Here is a 22,492-nt window from a genome sequence, read left to right as displayed (position 1 = left end):
AGAAATTAAAGGGATACCAATAGGAAAAGAAGAACTCAAACTATCATTATTTGCTGACAACATGATTCCATACTTAGAGGATCCAAAAAACTCCACCAGAAAACTTTTAGAATTAATAAATGAATTCAGAAAAGTAGCAGGACATAAAATAAATACCTATAAATCAAATGCATTTCTATATATCAATGATGAATCCTCTGAAAGAAATTAGGAAAACTACCCATTCAAAATAGCCTCCAAAAAAACAAAATAAAACAAAACAAAACAAAACAAAAAAACCTTGGGAATCAACTTAACAAAAGAGATGAAAGTCCTTTACAATGAAAACTACAGAATACTAAAGAAAGAAATTGAAGAAGACCTTAAAAGATGGAAAGATCTTCCATGCTCTCAAATAGGCAAAATTAATATTGTCAAAATGGCCATATTACTCAAAGCACTACACAGTTTCTATGTGATTCCAATTAAAATCCCAATAGCATTACTTATAAAAATAGAAAAAGCAACTATGAAATTAATTTGGAACAATAAGAGACCCAGAATAGCCAAAGCAATCCTTAGCAAGAAGACAAAAGCAGGAGGCATCACAATACCAGACCTTAATCTATACTACAAAATTACATTAAAAAATAGCATGGTATTGTCACCAAAATAAACCAATGGTACAGAATAGGAGACACAGAGACAAACCCACATAAATACATTTATCTCATACTAGACAAAGGGGCCAAAAACGTACATTGGAAGAAAGATAGCCTCTTCAAGAAATGGTGCTGGGAGAACTGGAAATCCATACGCAGCAAAGGGAAATTAAACTCCTGTCTCTTACCATGCACAAAACTCAACTCATAGTAGATCAAGAATTTAGGAATTAGACCACAGACCCTGACCCTAATAAAGGAAAAAGTAAGCCCAAATCTTCATCATGTCAGATTAGGCTCTAACTTCCTTAACAAGACTCCTAAATCACAAGAAATAAAATCAAGAATTAATAAATGGGATGGATTCAAACTAAAATGTTTCTTCTCACCAATAGAAGCAATCAATGAGGCGAAGAGAGAGCCTACAGCTTGGGAGCAAATTTTTGCCACACACACATCAGATAGAGCCCTAATCTCCAGGATATATAAAGAACTCAAAAAGCTCAACACCAAAAACAAACAAACAACCCACTCAATAAATGGGTTAAAGAGCTGAACAGACACTTTTCAGAAGAAAACAATCCATCAACAAATATATGAAAAAATGTTCAACATCTCTAGTATTTAGAGAAGTGCATATCAAAACTACTTTAAGATTTCATCTCATGACAGAATAGCAGCTATCAAGAATACAAACAACAATAAATGTTGGAGAGAATGTGAGGGAAAAGGCACACTCATACATTGCTGGTGAGACAGCATATTGGTGCAACCACTCTAGAGAACAGTATAGAGATTCCTTAGAAAACTTGCAATGGAACCACCATGTGACCCAGCTATCCCCCTCCTCAGTCTATACTAAAGGAGTTAAAATCAGCATACTATAGTAACATAGCCACATTAATGTTTATAGCAGCTCAATTTACAATAGCTAAACTGTGGAAGTAACCTAGATGCCTTTCAATAGATAATGGATCAAGAAACTGTGGTATATGTACACAATGGAATATTACTTAGCATTAAAAGAATAAATTATGGCATCTGCAGGTAGATGGATGGAGTTGGAGAATATCATACTAAGCAAAATAAGCAAACCCCCACCCCAGCCAAACAAAAACAAAAACAAAAACAAAAACAAAGGACAAATGTTCTCTCCAATAAGTGGATGCTGATCCATAATGGGAGGGCATGGAAAAAATTGAGGAACTTTAATTGGGCAAGGGGGAGGGGGAGGAGGGGAGTGGGTATGGGAGCCAGAAAGATGGTGAAATGAGATGGACATGACATTAATACCCTAGGTATATGTATGACTGCACATATGGTGTGACAATACATCATGTACAACCAGAGAAATGAAAAGGTGTGCTGCAGTTGTGTACAACAAATAAAAATGCATTCTACTGCCATATATACATAATTAAAATAAATAAATAAAATTATGTAAAAAAGAATCAATATTACATTAATAAAAAATATTAAAACCCTTCAGTGACCCAAATTGCTTCAAAATTTTCTTAGAAATTAAGCAAGTCTTCACAGTATGTCAGTGTAGAAAGGTCTATGGTTACCACAAAAATTTTAGTTTACATTCAGTTATTAATTACACTCCCCATAATTTGGAAATCAAGAATAAGAAATGTCTATAAAGAAATGTATTAGAAAGGAATGAAACAAAAATAAATAAATAAAATAATAAAATAAAAGAAGCAAAAAAGAAATGAAGCAGGACTTATAGTCTTACAAGAAGAAAGACTGTTGGATGTTTTCAAAGATGTAGAAAAGAGAAATTAATATGCAATGCAAAGAAATGCAGAATAGGTGAAAGTTTTCCTGATGGGACAAAGAAGAGAACAAATGTTTCTGTTGGGAGAAACAGGGAGGATAAGAAGTTCTCTTCTGGGTTCAGGTAAGGTTTACTTTATTTTATGAATAGAACATTCTGTAAATATCATTAAATATTTCATTTGAATAATTTCATCAAATGATTTTTAAGGTCAAATATCTATTTATTCAGGGTACCCTTTCCATTTATCAAATTAAACAGTCAACTAACAACATAAAAGAAATTAGCTGTAAGTGGGAAACGGAATGTGCAAACGCTAGCACTTCTCTCTAATGACTTCCTTCTTTCCCCAAACCTCCCAGAACATGATAAAGAAATATTGTGGCCATGGGGAGAGCAGTGAGGACAGTGTGAAAGGCTGGATATTTGTGGTCAGTAAAAAAAAAATACCATAACTAGTCTCGCAAGGGAATAAGATTTCTCTAAAACTGAACTGTATCCTCCACATTTTGTCTGAGTCAATGGGCAAGTAATTTCATTTCTCCTCTTGATTCCCTTTAATCAAAGAAAATGCTGTTTACTTTAAGTGGAATTAATTGATGATTATTATTTTCAAGTTCTGACCAGGCTGCAAAAAGGAGTTAAAAAAACAAACAGAAATTGTGCTGGGTACAGGGGCGCAGGCTTGTAATCCCAGTGGCTCCGGGGGCTGAGGCAGAGGATCTCAAGTTCAAAGTCAGCCTTAGCAAATTGGTGAGGCCCTGAGCAACTCAGCAAGACCCTGTCTAAATTTCAAAAAACTTTAAAAAGGGTTGGGGATGTGGCTCATTGGTTAAGTGCCCCGGGTTCAATCCCTGGTACCAGAAAAAAAAAAAAAAGCATTATGAAAAACATAAGTTACAAAGGATGAATGAAGGTAAAGCATAAGACTTTCTCAAAAACAAAAAACAGAGATAAGCCTGAAATCTGAAAAACTAGATTGCATGTAGGAAAGGTTTCTTCCCCTGAAGACATCATTTTGTGTTGAATTGCTTTAAAAACACCCCATATTTTAAGAGATAAAGAATATTCTGAATATATTCTTTAAAAAGAAATGATAATGCAGTGCTTTACACATCTTTCTATAACTAGGTGAATGAATATGTAATTGTGAGGCTTAATGGCCATATTTAGGCATTAAAATAAACAGGTGTCCAATGAAATAAATGAGATGAATAAGGACCATTTAGTCTTCCATATTGATGATGATTAGCCAAGTTGAAATGCAGGAAGCTAGAGAATCAGAGAGCTCACATTTATATGATGAGACTGGCAAGAGCAAAAAATACTGCAGGATAATAGGCTTCTTTTGGATCATTTAAGAGGTACTGAGTAGTCCTAAAATCATTCGCATGACTCACATCAAGCTGCCTGTGCACAATGAAAGCTAGAGAAAAACATGAAGAACATCAGAGCATAATTCTGAGATCAGTGGGATTAGAGAACAACATGATTTAGAAATAGCCCTTTACGATAAGGGAACTAGATTACTGTATACATCAGAATAAAAAAGCACTAATGAGAGGAGGTAAACCATCCTGATCTTTATTCGTATTTACTGTGCATGAGAGTTCATTCCTTTGGTAACTGTAGCCCAAAGGACTTTTGTAAAAAAAACTGACTCTATTACATACTTGTTTTATATTGTTAGGGCCTGAACTTTGGCACACATATAAACTAGAAACCCAACGAAAATTAAATTATTTTGGTTTTTTAATAATGTTCTAGTAACTACGGTTCCACCCTAGGCAAGTCAGGTAACATTTCTGAGGATCAATTTTTATTTCTATAAAATGGAGGGACTGGGCTAGACGGTCCCTTCTATTATGTTTTTCTCGTTCTATTACCCTGAACTCTCTCTGTTCTTAGTTTCTAATTTTAAAAACAGGTACTTTAAAAATAAATTTTATAAGACATAAGATGTATTGTTCTTACTCCTTTCTTTTCAGAAGAAAAGTCACTTTGACAATTCCTTCTCAGCCCACATTTCAATCTCTTCCCTATAAGTGAAAAGGCCTAAAAGGCTGTAGAATTTGTGCATGTAGAATGTTACTTTCTTGTCAATCATTCCTTTCTCAGCTAGTTCTATGGTCCTGTCCCTTTCTCTCCCTGTTTAGTCTCTGTTACTACATATATTTCACTCAAAAATTTAAAAATGTAAAAAAATTAGTAACATAATTTGTTGTGGTCCACTCTTTAAAAAAGATATCTAGATTAAGTGTGAGGAAAGGGGAATACGCACTGTAAGTGCCTTTTATTATTATATTGTAAGTGCTTTTTGTTATTATATTTTAAAATCCAAAGACCAAATTTTGTGTAAAAGTTAAGAATAAAATAAACTCTCCTTCAAATTTCTAAGTGATACAAAGTATGTGAATAATCAGACAGTAATTAAGTGCATTTTCTTCTTTCAAAGTTCCCTTTTTTTCTTAAGAGAATTGAGATTTAATTAAGCTTATTTTGGTAAATGAAAATTATTCAGCTCATGTCCTATGCCCCAGGAGATTACTTTGGCATACCTGTAGTACAGAAAAAAAAAAGGTAGGAATGACTTCCATCCTTACTAAGAATATTTGAGTACCAGTTATTAAAGTTTAGTTTGTATAAAAATCAACTGGGGGAGCTTGTTAAAATTTCAGAATCCTGGGTCTAGTGGTGTGCTGGTAACACACCAGCTCTCTGAAATAAACATGAACAAGTGTATTAGTTTACTGTAGCTTTTACTGTAAAAAATATGTAGCACAAACTTTATAAAAAATTTAAAATATACAGTAATTTATGTCTTGTGAATGCCATACAAGCAGTTGAATTTCACAGCATTCTTTCCTTGATTTTTGTTGAACTCTTCCATAGCTTATCTATGGTTGCAATTGTCCAATGAGTTCAGACAAGAATGTTTGTTTATATTATCATTTCCTGAAACAACAAAGACCCACATTGGGACTGCACTTGCTCATTAATGAGGTCAGCAAAATCTTGGCTGTAGTGGATAAGGGAATACTGGAAGAATATTTCCTCAAATTCTTTGACCATTCACAATTATCTGTATTAACATTTTTTTCTATCATTTTCTTTAATCTAGACAACCTCTAAAATAATAAATGACAGTCTGAGGTACAGCATTTGTCGATGTCCATGGTGTAAACTTTCACAGTGTGACTAATTTCTAGCCATCAGCTCTAATGTCACTGAACACTGAGTTAGGAAGAAATGAGTGGCAACACAATGTTTTGTAGTATTTACACAAATACAACAGATGTAAACTCCCTCAAAAGCACACACAATCACAAAACACAGTAAAATAATTAGGAAGTGATAATTCTTTAGAAGTGACTGCCTTATCCAAATGATGCCTATTTTTAACAATCAGCTCACAAAATACCTGCAAATTGCCAGTTGGCATTTGTAAGTCTCTTGTGAAAGCCAGCTCCAGGACACCACCACCTGAGCCCTACTTGTGTATTGATCCAGTAGGTTATTTGAGACAGACATTTTCATTTTCACCAATGAAAAAGTCTGAATGTAAGTAGGTCTCAGATTAGATTTTCAGAAGTTTTGCTCTAGACTATGTATTTTAGAGGTAATTCTATTAATGCCTTCCATCTAATTCAAATCACTTTAATGGAACATTAAGGAGAGGAAAGCCTTTAAGAACACCACCACAAAATTTTTAATATGTGAGAATATCTAGTGTAGATAAAAGTGTGGGGTTTGCTCATTCACTATGGAGTATAAATTATAAAAATTACACTGCTGGGTAATTTGCTTGAATCTGTTAAGAAAATACCGTGACCCCCAAAATCCTATTTCTAGATATCAACCCTGTAGTAGCAAAACATGGTTACCTAATACATTTCTTAACATTAAAGTTCACTACAGCATTGCTTGTAATAGCAAAAACTTAAATCTTAAACACCTTTAATAAAGAACACGATACATAAATTATAGTAGATCCATACAACAGGATACTAGGGAGCCATTATAAATAAGAGCTGCATGTGCTGTCTTTGAAATATGCCCTGGGCACATTGTTAAGTGGAAAAAAAACAGATTCAGATCATAGAAAATGTGGTCAGATTTCTGTCCAAAAAAAAAAAAGCACATATATACATGTCTGATGTTTCTACATATATAGGAAATGTTAAGATAAGTATATGAAAAGCTGATTAGGTATAAACAGTAGTTGCCTGGGGGTTAGGGTGAGGAGTGTGAGGGAAAAAAGGGACATGAGATCAAAGAGGGTTTTATACATTTTTTTTTCTTAACAGTAGTGGTATTGCAAATTTTTAATTTTCTTTTTAATGCTTTTTTAATATCGAAAAGATGTAAAAATTAATTTCAGGAGTGAAGTTTATTTTAAATGAAAAACATGCAAACACACCCAGATAGATTCCTCCAATCCTGCTTAGTATTTCAACTGTTAATTCAAATATTAAGAAATAGGTTTCCTTGTCCCAACACTGGAACTTCTTGCATTCTAAAATTAGCATAGCTACAGAAACCTGGTGCTTTTCATAAAAGTTTGGCAGCAAATTCTGACCTAAACAGACTGTAACCTTTTTGTCTTTTTATTCCTTTTGGTGTCAATATTTGAACATCTGTTATAAGAATATGTGTGTTTTTGATTAGGGATGGTGCTTCACATTACCAGATGTGATAGAATGTAATACATAATTTAGGCACTTGAATACCTTTCAAAAATATTAGAAATTCTTAATTCCAAACCATATCTTCCCCAAAATGTTTAAATGAATGCTTGTGTCCCCTCATCAAGGAATATTAGAGAAATTAGATGTGGCAGTTGCAGAGGGAAGGAAAGGAAGTTGGCAGATTGCATGAACAGCACTGCATCAGGAGAGAAAGGGGAAACTGAGGAAAGTGAACTCTTCCTGGAACCAGCGATGAGACTTGCTTAAGCAGGGCTACTGTCCCTGCAACTGAGAACATGAAATCACTATGTGTGCTCTGGAATGCTCTGTTTTCTGGAAGGTGGTCAGGATCGCTGGCCCATGTGCATGTCAGTGTTCTGTGCAGGAAAGGTCCTATTTAGTACTAGGCAGGTGCCATCTATGTCTCCCTTTCAGTGCTGAGATTCAATGGCTTTTGGGCATCTCAGATGTGGATGGGAAAGAATTAATAATGCCCCTCCACAATATTTGCAATTTCAACAGAGATTCTTAAGTATGGAAAGCAATTAAAATGCTTTAAAAATATGTATGTATGTATCTATCTATCTATCTATCTGTCTATCTATCTATCTCTCCACAGTAGCACTCACTCTGCAGAGTAAAAGCAGGCTTGGTTTATCTTGCTGGAAAGCAGGCAGGCAGAAGGTACTTATACAGATTTGGGGAAGACAACATGGAAACATTGAGAAGCAATCTTTGACCCAGTTTCCCACTCACTTTGCAATCAGGTATCAGGGAATCAGGAGCAATCAAATACTTACATTGAAGTCAGAATAGTCTGCTTTATTCTGGAATGAAATAATTTTAAGTGCAGTTGCCCTGCCACTGATCTCTGCTCTATCTTGTTCAAAAATGCATTAGCAAGGGATTTTTTGCAGGCTCACAATTTCAAAGCTTTTTCCAATAGCTTGCTGGCAGTAGCCTTGTAAGAGGCAGAGATGTAGCTGGAGCCCATTGGAATTAGAATTCTTCTGGAGTCCTCTTTCCCCTTCATCCTGACACTGTTAGCATTCCTGCCTGCTTGCTCTACTACTCCTTACAGGAATCTCTTAAGTTTGCACGCATGAGCGAGTGCCTGCACAGGTAGAAACCTGTGTCCAGGAACATCTACCTGCACAAGCAATGCTGAAGCCACACCTAAATGGATCATAATAGCAAGAGAGCAAGAAAAACTCAAGTCTGAATGTCACCAAGTCCAGGCACTAGTGTTCCCATGATTTTATGCAAACAGTTCCCTGTGTGGGCTCCAAGTCAGTTTATTCTAAATTTTCAAATGAAAACAACAACAATGACAAATAAAAAAATAAATAAAAGAAGTAAGCAATCTAAATGAAAGTCATCTAGATTCTAAATATAAAGCATGAATTTAGAACAAGTAAACTGGTACCCCTAGGAAATCAACCTGACAACTTTAAAATCTAATCTACTTGTGATCTTACCTGCTTCTAAGTTCCCTCTTTCACTACACCTACTTTGTACTGGTTCACAGGGTCACAGCCATTATTTTACTGGCATTCATCCTGAGAGACATGGAGCTACATGAGAGCGAACTTTTGTCTTTACTAATCTTTGCCTCCTTGTGGTGTACTGTTCAAATTAAAATGAGTTGAAGAAGCCAGGCAAGGTGGAACATGCCTGTTATTCCAGTGCCTCGGGAGTCTGAGGCAGGAGGACCTCAAGTTCAAAGCCAGCCTTGGCAAAAGTGAGGCACTAAGCAACTCAGTGAGACCCCGTCTCTAAATAAAATACAAAATAGGGCTGAGGACTTGGCTCAGTGGTTGAGTGCCGCAAGTTCAATCCCTGGTACTAAAAACAAAACAAAAAACAAAAAACAAACAAACAAACAAAAAAAAAAAAGGAGTTGAGTTGAAGTAGTAGCCTGCCAAGAAAAGGGCTGTAGAAAACACAGAAAAGCACATAGGAGGAGGCAATAAGCTCAGTTCCATGGAAAAACCTCTATGTACACTTAAAAATTTGAGAGAGATCAGAGCGCAATAGTGAACATTCAGTATGAAATTCCATTATTATGAAGAAAGGGGAGAGGGAATAAGCAAGATTCGAAACTAACATTTACTGACAATCTGCTCTGTATTAGGCACAGCTATTGGTATTTAACATACACTATCTAACTTATTTTCAAAAGATACATAATATATTTTAGAAAGACTTCTATCCAAAATGCTTTAAAGTTCCAGTACTTACAAGGCAAAAACTGTAGCTTTCTGAAAAATGTAGCTATTGAAAATGATCATCCCCTTAGGAGTCTAAAATTTTATGATCTAATTTTAATAATGCAACCCCAGAAATTTGGAGACTATACTTTTTAGGGTTCACATCAAGGAGAGTTGAAAATAGGATTTCCAAGTTTGACTCGTTTAATTTTAAATGTAAGTAATAAACACTCACTTTAAGAAAAAGCAATATTTTTGGCTATATTCCCAGGAACAGGCTGCAATTTATAAAATGCAGGTGCACAGTGAGGGCTGTGATGAAGGTGTGGAAACAAGGCCTTGGGAGAGAGAGAGGGAGAGTGAGTGTGTGTGCGTGTGTGTGTGTGTGTGTGTGAGTGTGTGTGGTGTCACTGACAATACCTTAGTTTTCCTATGTGTACCATCAGCTTAATGACAGTAGGTGGATGATAGCTTGGAAATTTTGCCAATCTAAGACAATAGGGCCATACACTTGGGAAGATATCCTGACCTCCATTCTAAGAATATCAGTTCCAACTTCAATTCGTGAACACATAGGATTTCCAATTTGAGAAGTGTACTATTGTTGGAGATTAGGAAGCTTCTGCCAGAAACTCCAGAAATGAGAAGGCAGTTTTCATAAGATTCTCCTGGGCCAAAACATTAAAAAAAAATTCAGCATTATTCTATAAAATCTCATAGGAATTTTGTCTTCAGAAAATTTGTTGGGGAAGAAAACAAACAAGAGAAAAACAGACTTTGCTTAAAAAAAATAATTGACCAAATCAAAGAAAACACTGTATGTTTGTGGGGGTGCTGGGGCAGGGAGACAAGGTGGAATCCTCCATTTCCACTAGTCTAATTTCCTAAAAGGGCAAGAATGTGGTCTTTGCCCTTTGTGTAGCTGAACTATAAATAAATAAAAACGGCTGTGGAGAACAGGAAACTCCACATAACTAGGAAAATTCTACTGGCAATGTGACAAACATGAACACAATGCTTTAGAAGGAACCAACATCCTCTATATCATGGGCAATTATGACTAACAGTTGCATTTGGGGAAATTTATCTTTATACAGGGGCTATAATAACAAGTAACAACTTACTACTTACCAGGTACTTTTATACAAACCATTACAATCCAATTTTATAGATGCAGAGAGCAAAGAGAGGCATGGTGAGAGTAACACAACTAGCCCATGCCAATCCCAGGCTGTCTGGATTTAGGAGTTTGGCCACTAAGCCCTGTACCATGCTACCATGGGAATTTCACTTCTAAATAGACTATATTCCGTTTACATGAAATATTAATTTGTAAAAAATTCAGAAGTCCACATTTGAAAAAGAAATCATTCTGACCTTCCTGATCCCCAATGTGGCTCTCTCTGGCGACCTACACACCCAATCCTTTCTACAGAGCTGTGGAAAAGCTCCCAGCATTGTGAAATAAAATTCCAATCTGAATACTTGGAGGAATAACACTATGAGTGCTTTCAGAATGAAGTCCTACCAGGGATCTTAGTGGCCTCGTGCCTCAGTTTCACCTCTCTTCTCACTTCTTGCCTCTACTCCCGTCCCATCTCTCACTACGGTAATGCCAAATTGCCGAGAGCTCCCTGGATATGGGAGGCTGTTTCACTCCAGTACCCCTGTGCATGCTTTTTACCTTTATCTTTAAGGTATCTCCCACCATGTTCCTGCCTACTTGGGAGCTCCTGAACGGCCTTTGAAACCCTATTCTGGTTCCACCTTCTAGGAAGCCTTCTCAGACCCTTTGCCCTTCTAGGTCAACCTGGCTGCTCTTGCCTCTCCACAGCACTTCTACTATTGTCTATAAACACGCTCTCTTTGTCCTTGTCACTCCTGCTGGAACACAATAAACTCTGCTGGGCAGGAAGGTTAGTATATCCAGCACCAGCACAGGCCCAACACTGTGATTGACATGGCATTTCATAAAGTTGACTGTTTTTAAATGATCTTTTTATAGCTTCACATTCTGTGCAATTTCCAAAAACAAACAAACAAAATAAAACATACATCTCATGTAATCCCGCAGAACTCACAGCCAATCTTTTCCTACAAATAGAGAACACAGTCCATACAGATGGACCCTGCTGATTTCAGGTTATGCTGTCTCTGAAACTCTATCAAATTCCCACACGTTTGAGAAGATATTTTATCTTCCCTGCTGGTGCTTTATTCTAGAAAAGTCTTAGGTTTCTCAAATCCTTAAAACCATCCCTGGGTGGAAAAAAAATGCTCATTCCCCTAAACCAAATATTTCCTCACATTTCAGTAGAATTTGTTAATTTTCTAGTAGTGTTCTTCTGATTTACAATTTATATACATGATATATTATTAATATTTTTAAATCATCAAGTTCTAATCTTCACTGACACTGGTACTAAAAACAGTGATAAATTATATGAGTGTATATTTGTGTATGTGTATATATACATATATGTGTATATAATGCATATTTATTTATTTATTTTTCTCCCCTGGTACCAGAGATTGAACCCAAGGGTGCTTAATCATGGAGCAACATCCTCAGACCTTTTTAAAAATTATTTTTGCTTTTGAGACAGGGTCTTGCTAAGTTGTTTACAGCCTCGTTAAATTGCTGAGGCTGGCTTTGAACTTGTGATCCTCTTGCCTCAGCCTCCAGAGCTGGTGGGATTACATGCATGTACCTCCACATCTGGTGAATACTTAAAGCATTTTTAATAATTATAAGATATGATGATATTATTCCCACTTCTGGGTACATAAGAAGATAAGTAAGGGATTGTAATATAGAACCTATTTAAAAACACAATTCATTCCTATAGCAAATCAGGCATATGTAATAATTACATTAATTCTTTTGTTGTCATGAGGGAACCAGTGGGAAGGTAGAATACTAACCAGCAGATACTGAAGGATGTAATATGGTGCTAAAACTTGTGGAATTTAAAAATGTAATTATAAAGGTAACATTATAATGTTTTCAAGGGAAAAATTCACACACTCCTATCTTTTTTGTTCATAATTGTTTCCCTTTTTTCCCCTTGTTCTTTACAATCCTTATAAACATACAAGCATACATATACCCTTATATAGTCTGTATTAAATTTTATTATTTGTTAAACATATTGTTTTGGCATTCATTTAACCAGTCCCCTATTAAAAAACATTTGTTAGCTTTCCAGTTTTTCATATTAATAGTTATTGATGCACAAATAGCTGTTGGTAGGCAGTTCCTTGTTAGGAAAAAAGAAATCTCTTTCTTCAGAATAAAAGCCTAGAACAAAAGACTGGGGTAGTGGCTCAGTAGTAGAGTGCTTACCTAGCACATGTGAGGCATTGGGTTTGATCCTTGGCACCACATAAAAATAAATAAATAAAATAAAGGTATTGTGTCCATTTACAACTAAAAAAAATATGTTTTAAACTAAGTTTAAAAAAAAGCTTGGAACAAGATTTTACTCTTATATATTAAGTGCATATGGAATGATAAAATTGCTTTCCAAAATATTATACTAATTTATAAAGCCTCTCAAACTACCAGAGTCACTGAAAACCTTGTAATCCTGGGTTTCATAATTCAATCTTTACCCACTTCAAATTTAATAAATGTAAAATGCTATTTCATGTTTTTAATGAGATTTGTATTTTATCATGCAATTATTTACTGTTCTAAACCACATATAGCTTAAGAGGCAAGACAGTACCTAATGGTACTGGATGAATTACATGTTGAAGTTTTTTTGTTTTTTTATTCTACTACAATAAGTTTTATGAATTCAAACACTAGTAATCATTCTACCTTATATATAACTTCTTTTAGAAAACCTGTTCTTAGAAGAAAATGAAAAATTACTACATTAAGTTTCTCATCTGTCTTACAGTAAAGAATTGTTTATATATTTAAAGTCAGTACTTTATTACCCTTAGATTAAACATAAATTATAAAACAAAATTAACTCATCAGTAAGAAATTAAATTATTACAGTAATATATTTTTTAAAAATACAAATATACGTCATCCATTTTCTCTCAGGTATCAGTACAGCATCTATGGTACTAAAAAACCAAGAGGAATTAGGATAAAAAGTGAAGTATGAGGTTTTAGAGAAGGATAGAGGTGAAGGGTTAGGAAAATGTGTAGGGGTACAGTGTGCTGCCTTAGTCTCATGGTTGGGAAGGTCTGCTTGCCATGTTGAAAAAATAATTATGATTTTTGTCAAGACTGTGGAGGTCAGCTGTCTTAGAATCTGCCTGTTTCATGGAAGCCAAGGTGGTAAGTTTTTAGATAATTTCTGCTGTTTTTTTCTAAAACACAAACAGTATTTTCAACAAATCCTTTTTTTCAACAGTACAGAGATCTTACAATTTAAGATTAGATTCTGTTCCATAACTGTTTGTGTAAAACTATTTGTGTAAAACTCAAAAGTGTATTTTTGATATAAAACAGTTTTGTTTGTTAGTTAGGTTCACAAGCTGGTCCACAGGAGATTGTTTAACTGATGATATGTGCAGCTATAGTGCTAATTAGTTTTTTAGTTATATACACATATTCTTTTCAACACTATTTTCTGAGGAAAACTATATTTACTATGTTTGATGTTAGTGCTGACAATCTATGGACCTTTCCACCATATGGGACTCTCTCAGGAAAGGCTCTAGAGGGTATTTCATAGGCTTAGACACACAACTACTTCTAGACTTTGTTGCCAGATGGACAACTAATGTATTTGGAAAAGAAAATGTATCAGGCTAGTCAGTAGAGTTATGATGTTAAATAGAGAATACAGGAGAAAGTACATACAATACAGCAAGACACAATAAAAAAGCCAACAAGCCAAAGAGAGCTCTATTTAATATTTACACTCTCACAGACACAAGAGTGAGAATCCAGAATGCAGCTGGAATGTGGCTAAATGCAGCAGAAGGGATAACAAGCCCTGGAGCTGGTTGCCTTGGGAACAGGGCCCATGCCTCATGTTAATGATTCTATAATGAGAAAAGGGGCATTTAAATACAGTGCATAATACTCATGGGTAGAGCCAAGAGGTATCTGGGAATACTTAGCCAAGTCCACCAGTGGATGGGGTTTGTGCTGTGGACTACAATGACTTCATGAAGTGGCAGGTATGGATTATACATAAAGCTTGGCATTTGCCTGAGTGTATGAGAACTTCCCTGGCACTGCAGAACCTGTAGACTCTCCCAATGCCTGGCTCATAGTAACATAAATAAACACCAGTCCCTTTCTATTCTTTCTAATAGTGTTGCTTGGAATGAGTGGCATTTCTGATAGGGGTAGGAGCTGGCAGATAAGGCAATGAACTGAAAAGCAAAACAACTCTATAATGTCAGCTTAAGAGAAAGCACCATTGGATGCATGTTTGCATAAGAGAAATAACTTAAAAGTCATTCCTTCAGTAATTACAAATTAAAGGAAAGGAAGACAGCTGTCCCTAGTGGGCAGAGGGTGAGAAAACCTTCATTTAATTATGTGGATAACAGTAAACCTATTTAAGCAATATATTACTAAAAATTATGTTCAGCCTGACAATTTAAAAACTTACCCCTAAAAGCACTAATATCTCCATAGTGTACTTGTAGTACAAAGTATTTGCTTCCAGTCTCTCCTCCAACTCTGAATCCAACACCTAAAAATTTACAAAGGATAAATTAATATTTTAGAAACTGAAGTCTACAATGGAGCTAATAATCTTGCTCTGCTGATCTATAATATCCAAAGGGAAATAAAATAGCATATAACCTATGAAATTATGTTACACAGAAACAAAAATAAACTAGGCATTTCTAATTTCTAATATGTCATTTCTTTTCAAAGCTTTGGTGGAATTCCATTCATAGTTTTCACTTCAATACCAGAGTAATCACTGTTACTTTAACCACACAATTCAATCACTCTGAAAGAAACAGAACAAAACAAAACAAAAAAACACCTCACTTTGTCCCTGCTGATTCTTTAAAAGACATACATAAACTATTCTTTCATATTGTTTTATATTTGGACACACCCATATATTCATTTTATTTTCTAATTAGTAAAGGGAAAAGACTTCTTAAGAGCATACAGGGGAATTACTTTTCTTCCCATATAAAAACAGGTATCCACAAATATGTCATTGAGGAAGCCAGTTACTAACTAAATTAAAAAATGACAAAATCATAGAATTTGGAGGGAAATGGATGGCATTAGAGCAGATTATGCTAAGTGAAGCTAGTCAATCTTTAAAAAACAAATACCAAATGACCCCTTTGATATAAGGGGAGTAAACAAGGACAGAAGAGCTGGTGAAGAAGATGTACATTAAACCGGGATGAGAGGTGGGAGGGAAAGGGAGTGAGAAGGGAAATCGCATGGAAATGGAAGGCGATCCTCAGGGTTATACATAAGGACATATAAGAGGAAAGGAGGGGTAAGACAAGATAATACAAATCGAATAAATGATTTACAGTAGAAGGGGTAGAGAGAGAAAAGGGGAGGGGAGGGAAGGGGAGGGGGGATAGTAGAGAATAGGACAGACAGCAGAATACATCAGACACTAGAAAGGCAATTTGTCAATCAATGGAAGGGTAACTGATGTGATTCAGCAATCTGTATATGGGGTATAATTGGGAGTTCATAACCCACTTGAATCAAATTGTGAAATATGATGTATTAAGAACTATGTAATGTTTTGAACGACCAACAATAAAAAAAAATAAATTTAAAAAAAAAAAGTCCAGTATGTCATGGAATTTTTGGAATCTAAAGAGTTCTATAATAGTGTTACTGTTAAGAGACAGAGTTTACTATTGAGATTATTTTTTGAGAGAGAGAGGCAGAGAGAGAGAGAGAGAGAGAGAGAGAGAGAGAGAGAGAGAGAGAGGAGAGAGAGAGAGAGAGAAAATTTTAATATTTATTTTTTTAGTTTTCGGCAGACACAACATCTTTGTTTGTATGTGGTGCTGAGGATCGGACCCAGGCCGCACACATGCCAGGCGAGCGTGCTATCGCTTGAGCCACGTCTCCAGCCCCAACTATTGAGATTTTTAAAAAAAGTTTTACAGACAGAGAAAATAAAAATTTCCATCTGCTCTTAAAAGGCTGACAAATCTATGATAGATTTTAAATACTCTATTAGTGTTTAAACTTGTTTGGTGGTAGCCACATGATAAACTATAGACAGAATCCTGAGCCCCACTTGAAGTAATGCAAAACAGACATCAATTAGTGATGCTGGCATGAGTAAGGGAGGCAAGAGAGGATCACAAGACCATCCCCAAATCATAGCAGACCTATTCTGCAAAAGAACCACATTATCCCTTTAATATCAAGAAACATCCAGGTAATAAAAGAGAGTCTGGTAATTCAGTCACACACTGGAAGCTATCAACAGTTTAGAGGTTAAGTTAGAAAGCCAGCTGAGGTTTGGCATCACATTAAACATCTGGGTTCCAGGACTATATAAAAAAAATCTGTTTGCTGAAACAGCAATTTATTTAATTCCTAGCTCTCTTGGCTCATGAAATGTTCCTGCTGTCAAGAGCCAACGTGCTTTTTAGGCCAAAGGTGGCTTGAGGTATACTTGGCTATTTTTTAATTCAATCTAAACTGTTGTAAGGCCAAATTACTTACCAATGAGAAGTAGAGAAAAAGTAACTACCTAAATGAATCTGTCAATACAAAGTAACTGATGCAAAAACTTTTTAGTGTTATATTGCAACATAGAATATTATCAACAACTATCGGAAAGGATCATGTAAAAAGGACTTCAGAAACAGAATACAACAGCAAACAGGACACTCTTCAAGAAGTTTCCAAAGTACCTTTGGGAAGCCTGGTAGGAGGAGCATTTCTTGCCCAAGCATACAGAATATTGGCTTTATCTGTGCAGGTTCCTTCATCACAAAACCTGAAGAAAAAGATGAATAGCTATAATGAATATTCAAGTTATAAAATCTATACATACTCCACATCAGGGAAAATATTTGAAAGCAAAATACATCATGTATCATTACTATAATCTTATCAGCTTTAAAAGATCCTGAACAAATTCTATGTAAAAAAAAAAAAAAGCACCTACAAAAGGGAAGGATTTTTGTTGTTGTTGTTGTTGTTGGTTTGTTTGTTGTCTAATAATCCTGTGCAGCAGATGCACAGTTTATACTTGGATATGTTCATATGTGGAATGTGTTCTATCTAATCAGGGAGAAAAACAAACATTTCATAGAGAGACTGCATAAACCAACATTAATGCAGTGGAAATCTGGAAGTGGACCAAAAGAAATGTCATACACATTTTCCCCACGGGGATCAGTTTGCAGTCAGTAAATCTTTGGTCACAGCAACAAATAATTCCTAGTGTCATAAAGTGAGCAATACAAGTGTACTCAACTTAAAGGGTTCTTGATTTTGAAAATATGACTTTTTAAAAGTTTATGAATGTTATGCAAGTCATTTAATTTTATGGAATCTTATTTTTTGTTTGTTTGTTTTGTAAAGCATGGAAAATTATACTTACCTCACAGTGTAATTCTATAAATCAAATGAGATGTAAGTGAAAGTACCTTATAAACCTTGAAGCTTTATACCAGGGTAAAGCATTATTTAACAATGTTCACTTTATCTAAAGATTCACTATTGAGGACAAAGTTGCATGGTGGGAAGACCACTTACACAGAAGAACATACCCGGAATTCCACTCCAAGTCCACCCCTAATAGCTATGACTCTTGGGTGTGGTAGAGGCCCTGAAGTCCAATTCCTGCATGGAAACCTTTCTGATAGGGATGTTTTGGTAAAGTGTGTAAGGGATCCAGTATAGCTATTAGATATCTGGTAGATTCAGTTTAACAAATGATTAGTTGCTGACTCAAACTCATGTATATTTTTCTAATGACACTAGAGCTCATTGCCCTGTTATAGATGTGAATTTGTTCAAAACATTAGTAGACTACATTTTCATGCTGGTTTTACATGTTTGTGTTTTGGAAAATTGGGGCCAAATAAAGTCAGAGGCAGGAAATTATGTAGATCTGAAAGCTCTGAAGACTCTCAAGGACAAGTACAAACACAGTCTATTGGGCAGGAGTTGGTTTACATAGGAAGAATCGTGTGCTGCCCATGTCCTGGGAGGGAAGTGAAGGCAGAGTGTATTGGCTTTCTAAATAGGTTAAAACAGATGCTAGAAAACTGGGCAACACTTGGAACACAAGTATGTAAACCACATTACAAAGTTTCTTCAAATTCAGAGACAGGGTTTCCTACCATGTTCATAGATAGAAATGGGGCTGGAAGATAGACAGTCAAGTAGACAACTATGGAGTCGGTCTGACTTAAGAGGTGAGGGACTCAGAGTCACGAGGTCTCAATAAGGTTATACATAGCCAATGTTCTTGGTTCTATAAATCAGCTACAGAAAGAGATTGTGTAATGTGCAATGTAAAACACATCAAACAGCAGTTTCTTACTGTTCACTGTCAAGCGCAATATACTTATGATGAAGGATCATTACCATGTGAGAATTGTGCTTTGGAACGAATGTCTATGACATCCTCATGCCAACTGTGTTAAAAGGCTGAGAGTGTTGGACAGTACCCAAAAGCAAAATTTTTCTTCTTGGCCCCATGCTATAATAGTACAAGAAATGAGATTGTCAGATATGATGAACTTTGTATCTTTCTCCTGTGAGCTACTAAAATTTAAAGATCTGGGTGGCAATTTTCAGAGCTTTCAACAAAGATCATAAATATACAAGTATCTAACATCAACGTGATGACAGACTTATGTTAAACAAGATAATTGTTTCCTCTGATATGGAAGTTGATTTTCACTGTACTACTAGAACGAACCAGATTGAAATATAATAGAGAAAACTGCTTTAGTAAATGTTTCTAAGCTATATTTTTGATTATGTCATTTGCTGGCTCAAAATCTTTCAAATGTTTCCCCCAAATAATGTCAAAACAAAATTCAAGCATTGAAGCCTAACACATAAGGCTTTTTATGATCTGGGACCTTGTTATGTCTCCAGACAGAACCCCCTGATTCATGCCAAGTTGCTGCTGGTTTCTAATCTCTGTCTTCTCTGCTGTTCCCTTTTGCCTGGAATATCCAATTCTAGTTCTCTGCCTAAAAAACTTGCACTCACCTTCTTCAAGATTTGGCTCTAGTTTTGCTCCTTAGAGAATTATTCTCAGACCCCACCCCTCCACTCTTTTTACCTACAGCACTTGTCCTACCTATTAGCTTGCTTACCTATCTCTCCAACCAGGCTGTGAGTTCTTTGAGGTCTGGAGCCATGCCTCCATCCTACACTCCCAGCACCTGTAATCCTGCCTTGCATTTAGCAAATCTTCAGCAAAGGTATGGTGAAATTTGCTTCTATGTTAGTTTTTAACTTTTCGTGCACAGGCACTTAAAGAACTGAACTGACTGAAATTGTACTGCACTGTCAGATACAAAAATAATTTTTTAAAAAACATTTAAAGCATAGTCACCAGTATATTTGAATTATTATTTTCCTAGTATTTTGCACAAAGCAGCTTATATTCACTCTCATATGAACACAGCAAAGAGGGGGCAGGTACTTTAAAACTAAATAAGCTCAGAGAGTTCAAGTAACTTCAAAGGTTACACAGCCAAATGGCAATTCATAGCTCTGGCTGTCATACTCCCTTCTGGCTCAATTCATGACATTGACTTACAGGCAGAGGATATTATATGAGGATAAACTTTGATTAGTAATAGATCTAAACTAAGTTGCAATTTGTGTTTGCAATTAATTCTAAAATCAAATATTTGAAGACATAAGTTGCACTGATTTATTCACAAAGAAACAATGATTTCTTATTTTATTCTTTTTTTTCTGATAAAGAAGGGCACCACAAGCAAATGTTAGCTTCATTTAAAAAATTCTGAATTTTAATTTTTAGATTCATTAAACTGAAGATGGAGTAAAGAATGATTCACTGGAGGATACTGGGATATTGAAACTAACTCTAAAACTAAATGAATGAGAGGATTAAACAAAGGAGAAAACAAGAGGCTAAAAGAAATGGATTCTACAACTGATAACCACCCAGCAGCAAAGAACAAACAGCAAATGGATATAATCCTGGACCTCTTCATTTAATATTTCCATTTTAAAAGAAAATGGCATCAGATTTTCTCCACACAAAATTGTCAAAAGGAGACAGTATTGAGTATTTTGATTTAAAAAAAAATTCTACAAAAATAGAGGTGATTGTTAGTATTCTTATTAGTAAGAAAAAGCTTTTTTAAGAACTTCTTTTGACTATTCTCATTGGTACATTGTAAATTATACATAATAGTGGGATTTGTTGTTATATATCCATATGTGCACACAATATAACAAGATAATTCAGTAGATATCTATCAGTAAGAAAGTTTTAAGGCTAGGAGGCAATGTAACCTTTGATCAAGGGCTCTTGTAATTTCAGGTCCCATCAACCAGAATTCTTATTCTCATCATTCTAGTACCTTCTCCTAAAGGCTCCTCTAGATTAAGCCAATTAAAATGTGAAAAGGTTCACACAATTCCCCTGTGGTTTCTTAGTATTCATAGTAAAAATGACAAGAATTAACATTTGAAAATAAGACAATTCTGGATTCTTAGACCTTTCCTATAGAACCCTTTCACCTCTAATCCATGGGGAAACCATTTGTATAGCATGAATATTTTCTGACTGTGCCAAGTACTAAAAAGTGCTAGCCTGTCATTTTGAATTATCCAAATAAAGCATGACTGTCAGTTAAAGTACTCTCTGGTTGTATCTGTTAAAGTCTATTTAAAATCCAAGGTCACTCAGGGACAATCAAAACGGATAACTCATTACTTCTTTTAGCCAAATAAACAAGTGAATAAAATTGTCATACCCTCAAGTTAGGTTTATATGGCCTCAAATTCCAATTTTAGGTATCTAACAGAACCACAACCAGGAAAATTAGTCTCAAGTTAGAAAGTTTCTTTGAAAAACACAATATAATATCAATGGCACAAATACAATGCCCTACCCAAATTATATTTGGCATATGTCAGGTATCCAAATATCACTGACTGCTATATAAACCCACAGAATATTTTCCCCAATTCAGTTAATACCATATGCACTTCAAGGCAATGGGTCTGCGTTAGCCAAGTAATGGGAGGATACCTCATTAGAATGTTATATAAGAACTATGATTAAGAAGTACCAGCCTGATAAACAGCACTGCAGGAACTACCCCCTACACTCCCTCTCCCCAATGAGATTAGAGAGGCAAGAAAAATCCCTAGGAGCAGAGGCTATAAGACAAGTATTCTCAGTGCTTGCCAAAGTGCTTGGCACATAGGAGCTGGTTAATACACACTATAACTATTAGAGACTGAGCTAATTGTCACAGCTATCACTTCTTTGTGCCTGGCACTTCACCAAGTACATTACTTTATACCACCTGATTTATTCTTCATTATGGTCCAATAAGGCAGAATTGGACTCATTTTATATAAGTGAGGAAATCAACCAATACAAGTTAAACCATTCAGCTAATGTTTATTACAACTACCAAGAAACAGGGCTGAGATCTGAACCCAAGATATTCTGATTTCAAAGTCCTGGTTCTGTGCTAAATACATGACTGTACTGTGATATTGCTACTCTTTTTAACACAGATACTAGTCCACTGAGGAAAGAAGAACTTAACACAGATGCTAATCTACTGAGGAAAGAAGAACATCCCAAATTATGGTTTGTTTCTATTGAAACTGTCAAAATGGTAACAACCATGACATTCTATTTTATTAAAGTTGACATTAATCTACTAAGAATTAGTTAGTTGCTAAGGAGTTCCTATTAAATCCTCTAATCCAAACACCTAATAATTTTTAGCTAAGAAACATAATCATTGATGACTAGAAGTCAGAAGCAGATACCAACTTTATTTTAACGAACTGATCCATTGTTACTATTCCATTCTGAAATACAATGTAACTTACAATAATAAGATGGAATAAGGAAATGGACACTTCATTTTAGCTGAGTAGAAATTTATGTCCAAATTTGCTACTGCACTCAATGATACATTTTATAATGTATACAACAAAAGATGGTACAGTTTTGGAGACTGTGTTATTTTTATTTATTCTGA

At 35.3% G+C, this 22,492-nt stretch overlaps 1 protein-coding gene across 8 annotated transcripts in view; it reads right to left on the bottom strand.

Annotated features, from left to right (window-relative positions):
- The window catches only part of Pam (peptidylglycine alpha-amidating monooxygenase), a 292,525-nt gene that overhangs the window by 90,163 nt on the left and 179,870 nt on the right, over positions 1-22,492 (bottom strand). For all 8 annotated transcript variants that reach the window (XM_077800613.1, XM_077800609.1, XM_077800620.1 and 5 more), the window contains 2 exons: positions 17,171-17,256; positions 14,914-14,997 (listed from right to left, as the gene is read on the bottom strand). In XM_077800613.1, the coding sequence (XP_077656739.1) occupies positions 14,914-14,997; positions 17,171-17,256 (170 nt within the window). The remainder of the gene's footprint in view (positions 1-14,913; positions 14,998-17,170; positions 17,257-22,492) is intronic.

Source organism: Urocitellus parryii, chromosome 1, assembly GCF_045843805.1.
Source record: "Urocitellus parryii isolate mUroPar1 chromosome 1, mUroPar1.hap1, whole genome shotgun sequence".
Lineage (NCBI taxonomy): Eukaryota > Metazoa > Chordata > Mammalia > Rodentia > Sciuridae > Urocitellus > Urocitellus parryii.
The sequence above is the reverse complement of the archived record's forward strand: the minus strand, read 5'-3'. Positions and strand labels throughout refer to the sequence as shown.